The sequence below is a fragment of the Drosophila simulans genome, chromosome 3L (assembly GCF_016746395.2).
Source record: "Drosophila simulans strain w501 chromosome 3L, Prin_Dsim_3.1, whole genome shotgun sequence".
Lineage (NCBI taxonomy): Eukaryota > Metazoa > Arthropoda > Insecta > Diptera > Drosophilidae > Drosophila > Drosophila simulans.
This window is the reverse complement of record NC_052522.2, coordinates 19,569,788-19,584,940: the sequence shown is the minus strand read 5'-3', so window position 1 is coordinate 19,584,940 and position 15,153 is coordinate 19,569,788. Positions and strand designations below refer to the sequence as shown.

General features: G+C 48.8%; 5 protein-coding genes across 8 annotated transcripts in view; 3 read left to right on the top strand and 2 right to left on the bottom strand.

Moving 5' to 3' along the window:
* The first annotated feature begins 10 nt into the window (after positions 1 to 10).
* LOC6738759 (polycomb protein Su(z)12) lies at positions 11 to 4,880 on the top strand. Of its 2 annotated transcripts, XM_016169218.3 has the most exons (7): positions 11 to 780; positions 848 to 894; positions 1,120 to 1,609; positions 1,660 to 2,512; positions 2,571 to 3,394; positions 4,024 to 4,182; positions 4,245 to 4,386. In XM_016169218.3, exons 1-6 carry the CDS (start codon positions 591 to 593, stop codon positions 4,173 to 4,175), a joined length of 2,556 nt encoding a protein of 851 aa, XP_016032569.1. In that variant the 5' UTR covers positions 11 to 590; the 3' UTR covers positions 4,176 to 4,182; positions 4,245 to 4,386. The 2 variants fall into 2 exon arrangements, with proteins under 2 accessions (XP_016032569.1, XP_016032568.2); XM_016169217.3 differs by lacking the exon at positions 4,024 to 4,182 and having other exon boundaries at positions 4,245 to 4,880.
* A 450-nt stretch (positions 4,881 to 5,330) lies between these two features.
* Positions 5,331 to 8,597, bottom strand: LOC6738758 (26S proteasome non-ATPase regulatory subunit 2). The gene is made up of 2 exons (XM_002085522.2): positions 6,380 to 8,597; positions 5,331 to 6,311 (listed from the first exon to the last, which is right to left on the bottom strand). Exons 1-2 carry the CDS (start codon positions 8,300 to 8,302, stop codon positions 5,475 to 5,477), a joined length of 2,760 nt encoding a protein of 919 aa, XP_002085558.1. The 5' UTR covers positions 8,303 to 8,597; the 3' UTR covers positions 5,331 to 5,474.
* A 507-nt stretch (positions 8,598 to 9,104) lies between these two features.
* LOC6738757 (exosome complex component MTR3) lies at positions 9,105 to 10,438 on the top strand. The gene is made up of 2 exons (XM_002085521.4): positions 9,105 to 9,369; positions 9,428 to 10,438. The coding sequence occupies exons 1-2, from the start codon at positions 9,219 to 9,221 to the stop codon at positions 10,258 to 10,260; spliced, it is 984 nt and encodes a 327-aa protein (XP_002085557.1). The 5' UTR covers positions 9,105 to 9,218; the 3' UTR covers positions 10,261 to 10,438.
* On the bottom strand, positions 10,336 to 12,540 carry LOC6738756 (U4/U6 small nuclear ribonucleoprotein Prp3). Of its 2 annotated transcripts, XM_016171748.3 has the most exons (3): positions 12,409 to 12,540; positions 11,322 to 12,339; positions 10,336 to 11,267 (listed from the first exon to the last, which is right to left on the bottom strand). In XM_016171748.3, exons 2-3 carry the CDS (start codon positions 12,151 to 12,153, stop codon positions 10,513 to 10,515), a joined length of 1,587 nt encoding a protein of 528 aa, XP_016032570.1. In that variant the 5' UTR covers positions 12,154 to 12,339; positions 12,409 to 12,540; the 3' UTR covers positions 10,336 to 10,512. The 2 variants fall into 2 exon arrangements, with proteins under 2 accessions (XP_016032570.1, XP_002085556.1); XM_002085520.4 differs by having other exon boundaries at positions 11,322 to 12,537.
* A 42-nt stretch (positions 12,541 to 12,582) lies between these two features.
* LOC6738752 (chromodomain-helicase-DNA-binding protein Mi-2 homolog) overlaps positions 12,583 to 15,153 on the top strand; it is a 28,287-nt gene continuing 25,716 nt past the window's right edge. For both annotated transcript variants that reach the window (XM_039294389.2, XM_039294388.2), the window contains exon 1: positions 12,583 to 12,800. In XM_039294389.2, coding sequence (XP_039150323.1) covers positions 12,764 to 12,800 — 37 coding nt within the window. In that variant the 5' untranslated portion in view covers positions 12,583 to 12,763. The remainder of the gene's footprint in view (positions 12,801 to 15,153) is intronic.

Sequence of the window (15,153 nt, the reverse complement as noted above, 5' to 3'; positions counted from 1 at the left end):
CATTCAATTTACTAATTAAAACAAGGAAGGTATATAAACGAAAACCTTTAAAAAATGTTGTGTACTAGACGGAGAAGTAAATGCATTTGCAATCAATTTGCTTGAAGGACTAGCAAAACAGTGTTGGCAAACGCCCAATGTATTAGGGCTGGCGTTTAACATGCTTGACATGACCGCAAAAAAATAATGCTTTCATTTGCAATGTTTGGAAGCAAAAAAAGTGCTTAATCTCATCAACTTAAACAAGTACAATGTGCAAATGAACAAATTAGTTAGTCAGTGTGCAAGCGCTGAACAGCAAAACAAAAACATTCGTCATGCAGTCGTAGCGTTGCTAGTGCGCCCATAATAACGCTGAGACAAAAGCAAAAGATTTCGCGCCGAAAAGGAGGACGGCAGAAAACACGCATAGCGCGGCGGAAAAGTAACAAAAACCGATTATAAATGGACTCTGATGTGGCGAAAATGTGTGCCAACTAAAAGCAATTGCGTGCGGTTGTAATTGTGATCCGTGGAAAGCGTACCGCCGTCAGTACCGCCCTCGCCCTTCGCCCCCCGCCCCCGTTCCCCTTGCCAACAACACAAAAACAATGGCCCCAACGAAAAAACGCGAAAAAGACAGTAATCCGGATGGTTCTGCCGCAAATGGCATTAATGGCCTCACCCATGGAGCACCGGACGCGAGCAATGCTGGCTCTACTGTACCGCCGACGGGCGAGGGTCAGGTCAAACTCAATGGCCACCAGCAGGAGCAGGAACTCTTTTTGCAGGCCTTTGAGAGTGAGTAGAACCTGCGGTTGTTGTACCTTCGGAGCGTCGAGTAATTCGCCGAATACTTACATTTCAGAGCCCACGCAGATCTATCGCTACCTGCGCAATCGACACGAGACAAACGTAAGTTGATATCCCTTCCAAGTATTTGTGTCCCATACAGCATTGCGGACTAAGCTTCAAATAAGAGATTCCTCGAATTCAGGTTACACCAAATCGCAATTAACACTCAGCTTCAACTGAGCTGCTCCAGTTATAAAGTTATCTTAAATCACCTTAGAGATGTCTGGGATAATTAGCTCTACAAGCCCTGCACCACTCATTCATATATCCCCCTTTTAAATACAGCCAATCTTCCTCAACCGCACGCTCAGCTACATGAAGGAACGGATGTCGCGGAACAACAAGAAGCGGATCAGCTTCCAGGTAAACTCCATGCTGGAGAGCCTAACACAAAAGTCGGAGGCGGTGAGCCAGAACTACCTGCACGTCATCTACGATTCGCTGCACGAGAAGTTGCCGGCGAGGTTGGACAACGAGTCTGGCGAGGATCTGCTGCAGGAGCAGCTGCTCTGCGAAGCGGGCGAGTCTGTGAGTGTGGAGACCACGCTGTACAAGATCACACGCAGCAAGCGAAAGGACAGCACGCTGGACTTCCAGGAGCTGCTCAGCAAGTGCTCGCAGATCGTGTACAACCCAAAGGATCGTGTGGGAGAACATGCCACCATCAGCATTCCTCTCCAGACGATGCGGCCAATGGGTGAGCAGCACACACTGTACAAGCTGCTCTTTCGCATCAAGGTGCTGGCGCCAAGTACGTGCAACGATGAGAATGCAGGTGAGTTCCTTGCAAAGCGCCCAGTTTACAAACTAATCCGTCTTCTGCAGAAACTCCACCGATTAAGCGGTCGCGTCGAAATGAGAAAATGTTCGGGTCGGAACTGATATTGTACGAAAAGTCCAGCGGATTTATAACCGAAGGCGAGTACGAGGCCATGCTGCAGCCTCTGAATTCCACCAGCATCAAGTCCTTCTCACCAAAGAAATGCACCTGGGAAACGATGCCCGATAGCTACATTCCACTCTCGCTCACCTACGACGTCTACCAGCAGAGTCCCATGCTCAAGTTCCATCTGACGCTATCCAATGAGCAGCTGCCCGAGATGATTTCCGCTCCGGAGCTGCAGCGTTATGTCCAGCATCTGGATGCGGTGGCCGAGATGAACTACAACAACAACAACTACAATAACAACAACAACTGCAGCGGATTGAAGAATGGTGCTGGCGGAGGCAACAGCACGTTGTGCAAGACTACACCGGAGCACATTCAGATCGTGTACAACTTCATGTACAGCAATAATACCCGCCAGCAGACGGAGTACACCCAGGAGCTGAACTGCCCGTGGTGCGGCCTGGACTGCCTGCGTCTCTATGCCCTGCTGAAGCATCTAAAGCTTTGCCATGCCCGCTTCAACTTCACCTACCAGCCGGCTGGAAGTGGAGCTCGCATAGATGTCACCATCAATGATGCCTACGACGGCTCGTATGCCGGATCGCCCTACGACTTGGCCGGTCCGTCCGGCTCCTCGTTTGCCCGCACCTGCGGCCCCGTGCGACGCACCTCGGTCACCAGCCTGATGGTGTGCCGGCCCAGGCGGCAGAAGACCTGCCTGGACGAGTTCCTGGAGCTGGACGAGGACGAGATAAGCAACCAGCGGTCGTACATTACCGGTCACAACAGGTAAGGCGCCACTTAAAGGCTAATCATAGGCAAGTAAAACAAATTCAAATCCATGCAGACTCTACCACCACACGGAGACTTGCCTGCCCGTGCATCCGAAAGAGCTGGACATCGACTCCGAGGGCGAGAGCGATCCGCTGTGGCTGCGCCAGAAGACCATCCAGATGATCGACGAGTTCTCCGACGTGAACGAGGGTGAAAAGGAGTTGATGAAGCTGTGGAACCTGCACGTGATGCGTCACGGCTTTGTGGGCGATTGTCAGCTGCCGATCGCCTGCGAGATGTTCCTCGACGCCAAAGGCACTGAGATTGTGCGCAAGAATCTCTACCGCAACTTCATCCTGCACATGTGTTCGCTCTTCGACTACGGACTGATCGCAGCCGAGACGGTCTACAAGACGGTACAGAAGCTTCAGGGTCTGCTCAGCAAGTACGCCGCCGGCCAGGAGCTGATGCAGCGGCAGCGCGAGGAGCAACTGAAGTACTGGCTGGATGTGGGCATGCACAAGAAGCAGGAAGACCCCAAGACGCTCAAGTCACCCCAAAAGCCAGCACCGCCTGCAGACCAAGCATCTACCTCCTCCGCATCGACCTCTGGAAGTGGTTCAATGCAGCCACCCAAACGAATGCCGGCTCATCTGAAACGAGGCAGCGCAGCGTCGTCCCCGGGCGTCCAGGGCAAGGCCACTGAAAATGGCACCAACGGCAGCAGCAGCAGCAGCGGTAGCAACAGCAAGAACGTGGCCAAGAAGAGCGCCGACCAGCCGCTGAGCACCCTGGCCAACACAAGGGAGCGACGCTCCGAGCAAGGCCAGAAGCGCAATGTCAGCGGATCGCGACTGGCGGCCACACCAGCATCGAAGCGCAAGCTGAGCTCCAAAGGTGAGTGCCGCATCAGCATGCAGCAAGCATTCCCGACTCATTCCCATCGTAGTCATTTTATCTTTGCTTTTTTCTTTACAATGGCTTGGGATTACAAACAGTAATCTGACTAAACTTTATGTCTTATGAAAAATGAATCCTCTCGTAGATTTAAACATAATTGCAACTCGATAGTGCTAGCCTTATGCATATATACAAAATCAAAGTATAGCTTTCTTAATTGGTAATCCGAATTGCTCATTTCATTTAAAATCAATAAATCAAAATCTTTGAAGTGAGACAATGAAATGCCATATGTTATATTTTTTGCAATTTGTGTAAGCTCCTATTTCCCCCATTAAACATATCATCATCAATTCCGCCACCCAAAATAACTTTATGCAGATAAACTGATAAACTGATAACATATCCAAGACAAGGATTCGCTACATGCATCTTCATATGTACAAAACATCCAATGCATCCATCCAACATCGTCATGAGTTCACAATGAAAGCCACCGATCAGTAGCAAATCCCAAAATTCAATCAAAATTGTATCGTTTGGACCTTTTTCTTTCAAACCTTTCGCTTTTCCTTTGGACATTAACTGAATTCCTCCTCTCAATGTGAACGCGCGGTCTGTGGCAGATGTGGAGCAGGCGGCGGATGCGCCAGAGGTGCTGGCCCACAGCGATAATGCTGTCGATGTTGGTATTATTGATGATGAGTGTGGCGGATTTGGTGCCGTGGGAGTTAATGGAGTTGCGAGCCCGGTTGCCCACAACTGTGTGGGCAACTAACTCAGTAGTAACTTGAATTCAACTTGCATTTGACCCGCTCTAATGGTATATGTTTTGGACCTTTGCTAGATAATACAGTGCTTACCAAGCGGCAGCGCTACAGCGACGGAAGTCCCGGCGCAGGGACCGGAAATGGAAATGGACACGGAGGCGGAAGTGGAAGTGGAGCCAGCCGCAACAAAAGCAATAACCATTCACTGCCAGCAACCAGTAACAACGCCAGTAGCAGCAGCAGCAGCAGCAAACGCCCGATTGCCCGGCGTCGCTCCACATCGGAGAGGAGCAAGGCGAGCGGATCGACCGGAGGAGGAGCTGGTGGCGTCCGCACCAGGCTATCGGTGCCGGCCAAGTACGAGAGGCGCTGACGCAGGCGCCGCCGCTGCTGCTGCTGCTGCTCCAACTCCTCCTCATCCTCATCCTCCTCCTCCTCCTCCTCAATTATCGCCTCCCGTTGACCACATGCATCGCAGGGCTTAGTTTGTTTAATTCGTAGACGCAATGCCGGACCAGGCCATTTTGCAACCCCTAAGTTTATTGCTATATATTCTATTCTATTATGTTGTGTTATATTTTAACCGATTTATCATGTTGGACATTTGTTAAGACTTGTGTCGAATTTGAAATTGACCTCAAAATCGTTCATTTGGTTCGTTGCTACCAGTACGCCACAATTGTATCTAAAAGCAAATATACTTTAATTCTTAATTGGCAGTTACTTAAACTTAACAAATCTACAGGGCTAATGGAAAACCAAAATTCGAAAGCGATTTGAATTCCCATGCTTACACTTTGCATCCTTTTTTGGATTGTGTAAAGCAAGCTTTTGTGGCGAAACAATGAGACAATTTTATCATATGTAATTAGTGCAGAGTGTATACAAATATATATATATATATATATACAGCAGCAATAAGTAAGTCTATTTTTAAAGTAAAGTTCGTACAAGCGAAACAAACTGCTCCAAAAAATCCAGCAAGAACCTATCACTAGAGCCTACGACTACATTTATATATACGTATACATGCATAAATAAAAATCCACTTCGAGCACACGCAAAATGAATATTGCTAAAAGCCACTGAATAAAGTTTGCATATATATATTTTCACACAATGCGTTTGTGTCGCCTGCAATTGGTAATAAAAAGAGCGCAGCGTTTATTCTTTATAAGTAGATATATTTCGTATCAATTGAATCGCTTGAATCAACTGCCAGCGGGGAGAACAAATAATTATTGGTAGTTAGTGGCTGAACTTCAATTTCTCGCATGACCTTAAACGTTAAATGTTTGAATGCACTTCTATTTCACAAAGTTGGGGTTCTTTTTGAGTATGACGAAGCCCTCCATGACCGGGGTGAGGGCCAGATACTCATCGGTGGCCAGCTCGGCGCGCTCGCCAATGGCGAGCAGGACGGGCGTGGTGTGCGTCTGGAAGCCGGTGATGGTCTTCGGCTTGCCCGCCTGGCCGACCACATCGATGGCGATGCCGACGCGCACAGGGACCTGCAGCTGGTTGAGCTCCTCGTCGAAGGTGATCAGCATGCGCGCCTGCATGGCGGGCACCAGTGTGTAGAGCAGATAGTGCGATCGGTTCAGTATCAGGTTCTTCACATCCAGCAGGGAGACCAGCGTGGCCATCAGTCCAGCGACGGCCATGGGGTTCATCAGCTGCCTATCGCTGTGGTAGGGACTCAGCGAGAGGGTGCCCTTGCCCAAGTGCGTCAAGCTCTGGGCGATGCGCACCATGAACAGATTGCTGGGATCCTTCGAATGGTACTGCGCCAACTGGCGCAGCATGGAGGCCAGCCGGGCGTTATTCGTGCCGGCGCCCACCAAGCCCATGGCGAAGATCGCATTGTGGGCCACCTCGGCGTCGCTGTCGTGCGAGAACTTGCTCAGCGTGTCGATGATATTCAGCTTGGGATTGGAGGCGGATATCAGGCCCAACGCCAGTGGCACGGCCCGGCGGATGGCTGGCTCGCAATAGCGCAGCAGGTTTCCGAACGAGCGGTATGCCATCTCGGCGCCAATGTCCTCGCCCATGGCGATCAGGGCAATTCCCAGCACGGCGATCGATTGGGTGGCCGACAAGTCCTTCTCGCGCTCCTTTTCCTTCTCTTTCTCCTTCTCCTTGTCCTACAAAGTTAACGAATCGAAGTAATTAGCTAAGGAACTAGAAAACGAATCGCGAAGTGCGGCATTACCTTATCCTTGCCCTTGTCCTTCTTGCTCTTCTCCTTCTCGTCATCGGCACTGGACGTCTCGTAGTGATCGGAGCAGATGTGGAGCAGCTGTTGGATCTTGAGCACGTTGCCAGTGCCAGCGTATGCGCAAATGTCCACCATGGTAGTGGCCATGCTGCGGTACGGCTCTTCCAAAACCTCCAGCGTCATCATCACGGCTTCGGTGGACTTCTGGCGGCCCAGGTAAAGCAGACCCAGACCCAAAAACAGGAACCTCGAGTAGGTGTCCTTCAGATCGGCCTTGGTCAGACCCATGATCGTCTGCAGCAAGATCTCGGTGATCTCCGAATTGCACGAACCAACACTGATGAGACCCAGCGACAGAGCTGTAATACCCAATATCTCCACGCTGGCCGAACTCTTGTTGTTGCTGCCAAACGAGAAGACCGTCTTCAGGGTGTCGATCACAATGGAGCGATTGGAGCCAGCGTAGGCGATGCCCAGACCGAGGATGGCGCCAACGCGCATGCAGGAGTTCTGGTTGTCGATATAATCGGAGAGCAGGGCATGAGCCGGATCGACCTCGTTGCGGATGCCGCAGTTGACGATTCCGCAAGCCAACAAAGCGCCGGACTTGATGTTGTCATCGGTGGAGTACAAGTACTTATCGATCATGGTCAGACCGCCATCCACATCCCACAGAAGGATCAAACCCAGCGATGCGGTGGCCGAGAGCATGCCGTGCTCCTTGTTCTTGTACAACCATTTGTTTCCGTCTTCCGACAGCAACTTGTCCACCCCGAAACCGGCGTTAACAAAACCATTTACAAAGCTAGCGGCTAGATTTTGCTTGGCAGAGTCAACCTGGATGGATGCAAAGCGGGAGCGCGAGTTGTCCAAATGCGACTTGTAAATGTCCTCCGGCGTTTTGGGCTCCATGATGTCCAGTTCGCGAGCTAGATTGAGGAAATGCTTGTTCAGATTAGCATTCGACATGATCTCCATGAGATCATCGTAGTCCGGCACCGATTCATCCAGCTCCAGGCAAATCTGTTGGCGGGCCAGCATAAAGGCCAGCTGCTTCTGCATGGCCGGCTCCTTGGGCTCCTTGAAGATCTCACCGATCTTGTCCATATCGTTGAGCATCAACGCCAGTCGCATGGCCTGTGTGTACTGGTTGAACTTGCGCGACAGCTGGAGCGCGGTTTCCAGGATGATGGTGTTGTCCGGGTCGGGAACGTACGGATAGCAGGACTGCAGATAGAGACAGACGCGGGGATAGGCCGACTCGTCCACAAAGTCGCTCAACAGGTGCAAGTGATCGATTTCGATCAGCAGATCGCAGGCATCAGCCTCGGCATTGTGCTCCATATTGTACGGGATGATCTGCTTGACCAGTTCGATGAGCTGCACACGAAAGTCACCCGTTGTATCGTGATAGTGGGCAGAAATTTCGCCAGACAGATGACGCACATACTCATGGCCCCAGTCCCCGATGCGCTGCTTGCGATCGCAGAGGAAGCGGTAGGCCAGGCAATCCTTGCCGCTGCCCATGGTCATCGAGAGCACCGAGATGATGTCGGCGCACAACTGGCGGGCCTGCTCATTGGGCATGTGCTTGTACACCGTCTTCATGGTTTCGTAGTGCGGGCGCATGAACTTCAAGGGCTTGGGCACCGAGGTCATCGACGTCGTGGAGGCCCTGATCAATTTGGCCATACTCTCCAGCGTCGGCTGGTAGAGCTTCACATCCGGCTCCTGCAGGTGCTGCACCAGCAGCTCCAGCTCCTCCTGCAGCTGCTGGTCCTCGTCGGAGAGCTCCGGCTGCTGCTCCTTGTCCTTGCTGTCCTTCTTTTCATCCTTCTTGGCCTTCGGATCCTTGGCATCGCCTTCGGATGCCGCCGGCTTCAGCGGCTTCTTCTCCAGCTTGGTCTCGCCCGTCATGATATCTTTCCTGGCTTGTCTGACTTAAGGGATTTAATTGGCACTACGTTTGTTTCGATTGTAATGCGGTTTATGCGGCTTTGTTCCCCTTTTTTTCGTTGTTGAAATTGCAGAATTACACAGCGCTTTTTGCAGTGCGACCGTGCTGCGAACGCCAGGCTATGCCGCGCTTATCTGTTTAAAATACCAGAATAATCAGCTACCGTTACCACGAGCTGGTCACATTCAAATAGTGATGGCAGTGACTTTCACTTTATCGATTTTTAAGGGCCTTGCCAATCAAAATTATTATTGAAAAGTGATAGAAATCAGAAAGCTAAACATTTTTGTGTATGTAGGCGGGTTTTTTGAAAATGTCGTGATATGCTGATATTTTAAGTATGCATTTAACATCCGGCCTTTGCAGTTGTATTAGCAGTAATTCCTTGATACGAACGGAGATCTTTCTCCGGACGTATTTGGTGAAGTAGCGAGTCCCGGTAAGCAAAAATGGGTCTCTTGATAGTTGGTTAGGATGTTACTGGATCTCTCTAATTCCAACTTATCCTTAATTTTTTCGTTGAGCTTAGGAAAATCATTATTTCACTAATATTCTGTGCCGAGTGGATTTGGATTGTCTTAACCTTAAGAGAAAATAGTACCAAGAAGGAATCAAAATTTTATTCAGTCTGCCTAATAAGAAGACTTCGTTGAAGATATAAAGTAAAGATGATTATTTTCTTAAAAGGTTCTTTGAAGGATTTCATTCAAATACGATAACCTACGATAAGCGATACAGAATCGGTATAAAATGTCTATGTATACAAAAATACTAGATTCGTATTTTCGATTCGTAATCGAAAACTTAAAAATCGTTGGCCCACATGTGAACTCAGTTTGTTTATATTCTTATTCAAACGAAATATATTATATTGATATGTTAACGGTGAACCAGACGAAGAACACCCTGCTCGATGGAGCCTCCATTGAGGAAGAGCCGTACATAACTCTGCAGGAAAGCGAGGATTTCTTTGAGAGTCTTGACAAACCGGCGAAGGAACCAACACAATTGGCACCCAGAAACACCTGTTAGACTTGCACATCCTTATTTGTAATTAAATTTCTCATACATCTTGCGATTTACAGTCATCCGCGCCGGTGTGTTGACCACAGTGAGAGGTTCCGCCTACATGGAGTACGGAAACACCAAGGTTCTGGCCATTGTGGCCCCGCCAAAGGAGCTAATCCGCGCCAGCGCCCGCAGAATGAACATGGGCGTGCTGAATTGCTATGTGAATTTTGCAGCTTTCGGCACAGGGGATCTGGAATCGGTGCCGGAACGGGAACGCCACCTGAGCAGCATGCTGACCAAGGCCTTGGAGCCGGTGGTGTGCCGCACGGAGTTCCTCAACTTTCAGCTAGACATACGGGTGCTCATTCTCGACGATGACGGCTGCCTACTCAGCACTGCCATCAATTGCTGCGGAGTGGCTTTGGTGGAGTGCGGCATTTCCACCTACGACTTAATTACGGCCTCCACAGCTTGTATCTATCGGGATCACGTCTTCCTGAATCCCAGTGCCAAGATCGAGGAGCTGCTCTGGAAGCATCGCAGCAACAGCGGCACCGATAGCACAACCAGCCCATCATCCGCCCAGGAGCACGGCCTGATCATTACCGCCAGCATGGACACCTTTGAACAGATTGCCCAGTGCCAGCAGTGCGGATATCTCAGTCCAGCCACCTATGTAAAGCTGCTGGATTACACCCTGGACATGAACAAGTCCCTGAGAGAACTAGTCAAAGGCGTGCTCACGAAGCGGGTGAAGGAACAGCACGAACTGGATCTACGCGAGAAGGCCGAGACCGCTCTAGAAGATCAGCGGCTGGAGGAGATAATCGAGAAGCTGAAGAAGCAAGGACCAGAGGAGTTTATACAATTGAACATCCGGGAGGATCCCTATGTAAAGAGGCAGTAGTTGGTAATCATACTGACACAAATCCCAGATCTAACTAAATAACTCCCACCACTTAAAAAATTACTACTACAAATATTTAGAGTCCAGACAAAACTTTTATTCGTTATTTTTGCACTTCCAAAGTTCCGAATAGCTTCGAAAATAATAACATCAAATGCGTAGCGCTTCAAAACTTTAATTCAGACTTGTATCTTTCCGAAAGTGAATTTGTATTACTGTAGTGTATCTAGTAATTCTTAAAATGCCTTTTGCCTACTGCTGATCCGTGGAGGCCTCCAGCACGGCTCCTGAGTAGGCCAGATCCCAGTAGTGTTCGACCTGGTGCTTCTGAAAGAACTCACGGGCCATTTTTTCCATGGGAAAGATCTTAAACTTGATCTCGCCAAAGTGCCGTCGCTGACTAGTACCCTCCCAGACGAGTACGCATGAGTTGGGCACGTCCTGGCCGTCGTTGCCCTTGGCGATGTCCTCCTCCCACTTGATGCGCGTTAGCATTAGTCTGCGGTACTTCTTCTGCTGCTTGGGCCCACCCTCCACGACAACCACACAGCAGTCGCGGAACAACACCACGCTGCCGGTCATCTGCAGCTGCTTGGCATTGGTCTCCACCTTGAACTTCTTGCTCTGGTTGTCCTGCAGATCTCGTATGCGATAGACGCTCACATGTACTCCGCAGCTGGTGTCCTCCCTCAGCTTGCGCTGCTTCTTTTCGCTCTTCTGCTCGCTGGTCAGCTTGCGCGCATTGTTGGCATCTTCGTGCGCCTTCTGCCGCTTGGCCATCTGCTCGCGCACATGCTGCTCCATTTTGGTGGGATCTTGCACGGCCTCCGAGCCAAGGACTCGCATCAGGTTGGATATGCGCAGTTTCGGCTCTGGTGGAGCCACCAAACCCAGTCGGATCTTCTCCTGCTCCTCCTTCCAGGCCTCGCGACGGTTCTGGCGACGAAGCTTTTTGCGCTCTTTCTTGGTGAGGAATACCGGCAAATACACTGGTTTCAAGGGCTCATCTGAAAGAGTAGGTGGTTAGTTGCTTGTGGGACATGTTCTAGCTTTCAACTTACTTGGCGGCTTCATTTGTGTGGGATGCTCTATAAGGTTGGTTATGGCTGTTTGGCGTATGCTTATCTTACCGCTTGCCTCGTCCACTGTCTCCAGATCCTGGGTGAGTATAACTGAGTCCCACCACTCCATGGCAGGCACATCGTCCGGCATGTCCTGTTTGGGGGCAATCAATGCCAGTTTGGTGGCCGACGATATGCCAGTTTTCCGGGCTATTTGCGAAATCTCATTCTGCAGCCGCTCCAACTGGCTCTTCATGCGCATTCGTTCGGCCAGCTGCTGGAACTTGCCGGGCTCGTGGAATCTCAACGTCCTCTTGGTTCTAACAGTGGGCTTCAGGGCTATGCGGTCGTCAAAGTACTTGATAGCTTCTTCCTGGGCCGAAGTGCCCGACTCGCTCCGTTCACCCAACCCCGTTTGGCGCTGGAACACCTCCCGTTTCTTGGCGCGTATGTTGGCTTTCAATGTGGGTGTCACCGTGGGTATATTAATGGTACGTCCGCTTTTGTCCACAGTGCGCCCTTCATCGTCCAGGATCAGGGGTTTGGGTCGTTCCTGCGCCTGAGCAGCAGCTGCAGCGGCGGCCGCTACCGCAGTGGGCTGAATCAAACTGGCCAAATTGCCAGTAAGCTTGGCCCTGATCTGCGCCTGCAACTCGGCAATCTTCCTGGCCTTCTCCGAGTCCTCGGGCGTGGGCTTCTTCGCCAGCGCTTGAGTGGCTAGGGCGACGGGCATTCCGATCGATGGAACTGACGCCAGCAGCGGATCCTTGTCCCTTAGATTACTCAGGGCACGCTTGCGTTCCTCGATCTCCCGCTGGGCATGGGCCATCATCAGCTTGATCTGCGTGGAACTCAGCGAGGCGGGTACGGCGACCTCCTCTTTCTTCTCACCACCGCCGCCATTCTTTTCCGGGACATCGAAGCGGGATTTCTTGGGCGCTTCAAGGGCGCTTCCACCACCACTTCTGGAATCTGAGGCTGCAGCGCGCTTTTTGGACAATTTCTGTTCGTCGCCATCCTTGCGCGTGATAATGGACGACATAATTCGCAATTAAATGGGTCGGACTAAAAAGTAAATGTTATTTACCAACTGCTTGGCACATTCCTTGAGCTTAAATCAGCGATTTGCAATTCAAAAAACAATACACAAGGTTTTTGGTCTTTGGTGAAAAATTCTGCGAAACACGTTAGGACAGGGTCGTTAAAGAAACATAAAAGTCAGGGTTGTCATGTCGCCAGTGTGACCGTTTCGCTTCGTTTTATCGGGGTGCAACCCTAGTTCTCTCACTTTTTTGTCGCTCTCCGCTCCGCCATATTTGTTGAAGCCGCTTACAATTGTCTATTTTTTTCACGTCGTGTCTGTGTGTGCTTAATTATTTGTTGTGGAAATTAAGACAATTTCGTGTGCTCAAACAGTGTAAAAGTTGCATTCGAGTGCTACAATGGCATCGGAGGAAGAGAATGACGATAATTTCCAGGGTAAGTGCATTGTTTCAGTCGGCCAAATGTCGGCGTGAAAAAAACTCGGTCCGACCGTCGCTCGGTCAGGCTAAGAACCGTGGTCATGTTCAAGAGCCGCAAAGCCGCGCAGCGTGCTGCGTCCCCCTCCCATTGTTTATTGTTGCCTATTATCCCAATTGGTCATTGTCATTGCTTTACCTCGTTATAATTTATATGTATTACAGCAATTGATGAAATTTGTACATGTGTGGCGCGTTTTTTTCGGGCCTTTTGCGCCTCCTCCATTCCACACATATTTTTTATTGCATTTTTGTGTTCCCTCCATTCGCGAATGCAGGCAATATAGACGTCCCGCTCACTCATCAAAACATATGTTTTATATGGTTGTTTTGGTCGAAAGTTAAGAGCGGATGACTCTGTAAATCGTTTAGAATTAAGTTTTATCTTAAGTTTTTTAGCAATTAAGATGTTTACTTTACCTGTGAATTGTCAAGTGACAAATATAATCTATGGAAAATTAAATTTAGTTCATACTTATTGTGGTGTTACCGTATATGCAGTGTTATCGTTGGATGTGCGACGGTATCACCAGAAAAATAGTGTGCCCCTTTTGGAGCTCGTCGAGAATACCCAGACGGCCTCGTCTGCCACCATTTACATTCATTGTTGCTTGGACGTGGCAGCCATGACGTGATTTCTGAGTTTTTGTTAAAGAGATTACATTATTAATTGTAGAGAAAACTGTTAATTAAGGGGAATACGTGCATTACTCGCCACCGCCTACCAATTGCCAGTGTAAATCCACAAATCCAGTGCGTAATATATCCAACTGAAGGAAAAGCGAAAAAAGAATGATGAAAAGTGTGTGCAAAAAATAAAAACCTGAAATTACCACAAAATATGCATATGGATATATATATATACATATAAATTGTGTAAGAAAGCAATGCAAAAAGAAAACGAAGCAATATGTGCATATATCTAAAGAAACGAAACAAAGATGCGTGGAATATTGTGGAAAATCTTGTCGCACTTCCACTGACGCACATACATATGTGATTTTTTCCACTCCCCCTTCGCCGACGTGCTCTCTTGATTGATTTCTCCACTCTCTCGCGTACTTGCGTCTCTGTGTGTGCGTGTTATGCACGCGCGCTCCAGCCAAACGTCGCCGTCGCCCCGTCTCTGTCGCTCCAACGTATATGATAAAAAAAACTCACAGAAACCCGACGCGTTTAAATTAAATTTAGTTAAAACCAACAACAAAAATATAGCTACCACAATGCAATCATACCGAAGTGCCTGCAAAACAACTAAAGTATAGTCTTTTTAACGAGTTAATCAAAATATGCCAACACACAAGTAAGATGAAGAAGAAGAAAAGTAGAGTGTGGAAAAGAGACGGTGCCAAGGGATGGGATTGGAAGGTGCCCCGTCTCGCGAGGAAATTGCTGGAATGTAGTAGTAGTTCATAGGAAAACCGATAAACAATATGCCGCCGCTGTGTAACAAAAAGCAGCAGTATCCATAGCCACCCCAATTTTGCATACAATTTATGTTAATTCGTTCGCAGCTGTTCCTCTTCTGTCTACACTCCTCTTCTCTCTTCTGTCCCTGCCCCCATTCGCCTCTCTTCTGCTTTTCCGTTCGACGCTGTTGCACTGTGGGCGTGTGTATGTATATGTGTACGGTGTGCGTGCCTGAGGAAGTTATCCTAGAGAACTAGCGTGGGAGTAGAATTCAATGTCTAATTTTAACACGTTCCCCTCCCCGTCCTTCGGTGCTCATTCTAATTGGATTCGCTGCCGTTATCCTTCGATACATCGATAGGAGGATGCTAAATTCGCTCTCTTTTCCCTCACGTTTGTGACGTCAGCATACGTTGGTTTATTCTCAATTTCACCATTTGCCGGTTCTGTGATAATTTTTATATGATTTTCTGCGCTATGCTGTTTTCAAAATTGTATACTTTAACATTCCCATCCGATTTCCGATTACTCTACCCCAAGTAAACAATCAAGAGTAATGCGACATTGCATAAATTACAAGAGGCTAAAGCGATAGAGTGGTGTGCACATGTATGAGTGCCACTATTTATGCAGTAATGCAACAATAAAAGGGTGTGAGAGGGATAAGAAGGTATCGGCAATGACGTATGCATTTTGCCTACGTACACAGAAAGAAAAACGCAATGGCATTTGACACCGTTTTAATGTTTCATGCAATCAAAGCACATATCGATCAAATTTATTTTCCTTAAATAATCATAATAATGGCATTCATTACCGTAACTTTGTATTTTTACAAGATCCAAATAAGTTGTTTTTTTCGGTTGTCAATCTGAACATTCTTGTCATTTTTCTATCAAAAG

What these genes read in the sequence shown, in the direction of transcription:
- LOC6738757 (XM_002085521.4), top strand. Translation starts at nt 9,219, where the DNA reads ATGTTAACGGTGAACCAGACGAAGAACACCCTGCTCGATGGAGCCTCC. An exon ending in ATTGGCACCCAGAAACACCT is followed by an intron (nt 9,370 to 9,427) that starts GTTAGACTTGCA and finishes TGCGATTTACAG; the next exon opens with TCATCCGCGCCGGTGTGTTG.
- LOC6738758 (XM_002085522.2), bottom strand. Translation starts at nt 8,302, where the DNA reads ATGACGGGCGAGACCAAGCTGGAGAAGAAGCCGCTGAAGCCGGCGGCA. An exon ending in AGGACAAGGGCAAGGATAAG is followed by an intron (nt 6,312 to 6,379) that starts GTAATGCCGCAC and finishes TTAACTTTGTAG; the next exon opens with GACAAGGAGAAGGAGAAAGA.
- LOC6738756 (XM_002085520.4), bottom strand. Translation starts at nt 12,363, where the DNA reads ATGTCGTCCATTATCACGCGCAAGGATGGCGACGAACAGAAATTGTCC. An exon ending in CACACAAATGAAGCCGCCAA is followed by an intron (nt 11,268 to 11,321) that starts GTAAGTTGAAAG and finishes CTACTCTTTCAG; the next exon opens with ATGAGCCCTTGAAACCAGTG.
- LOC6738759 (XM_016169217.3), top strand. Translation starts at nt 591, where the DNA reads ATGGCCCCAACGAAAAAACGCGAAAAAGACAGTAATCCGGATGGTTCT. An exon ending in GCAATCGACACGAGACAAAC is followed by an intron (nt 895 to 1,119) that starts GTAAGTTGATAT and finishes TTTTAAATACAG; the next exon opens with CCAATCTTCCTCAACCGCAC. An exon ending in GCGCAAGCTGAGCTCCAAAG is followed by an intron (nt 3,395 to 4,244) that starts GTGAGTGCCGCA and finishes GACCTTTGCTAG; the next exon opens with ATAATACAGTGCTTACCAAG.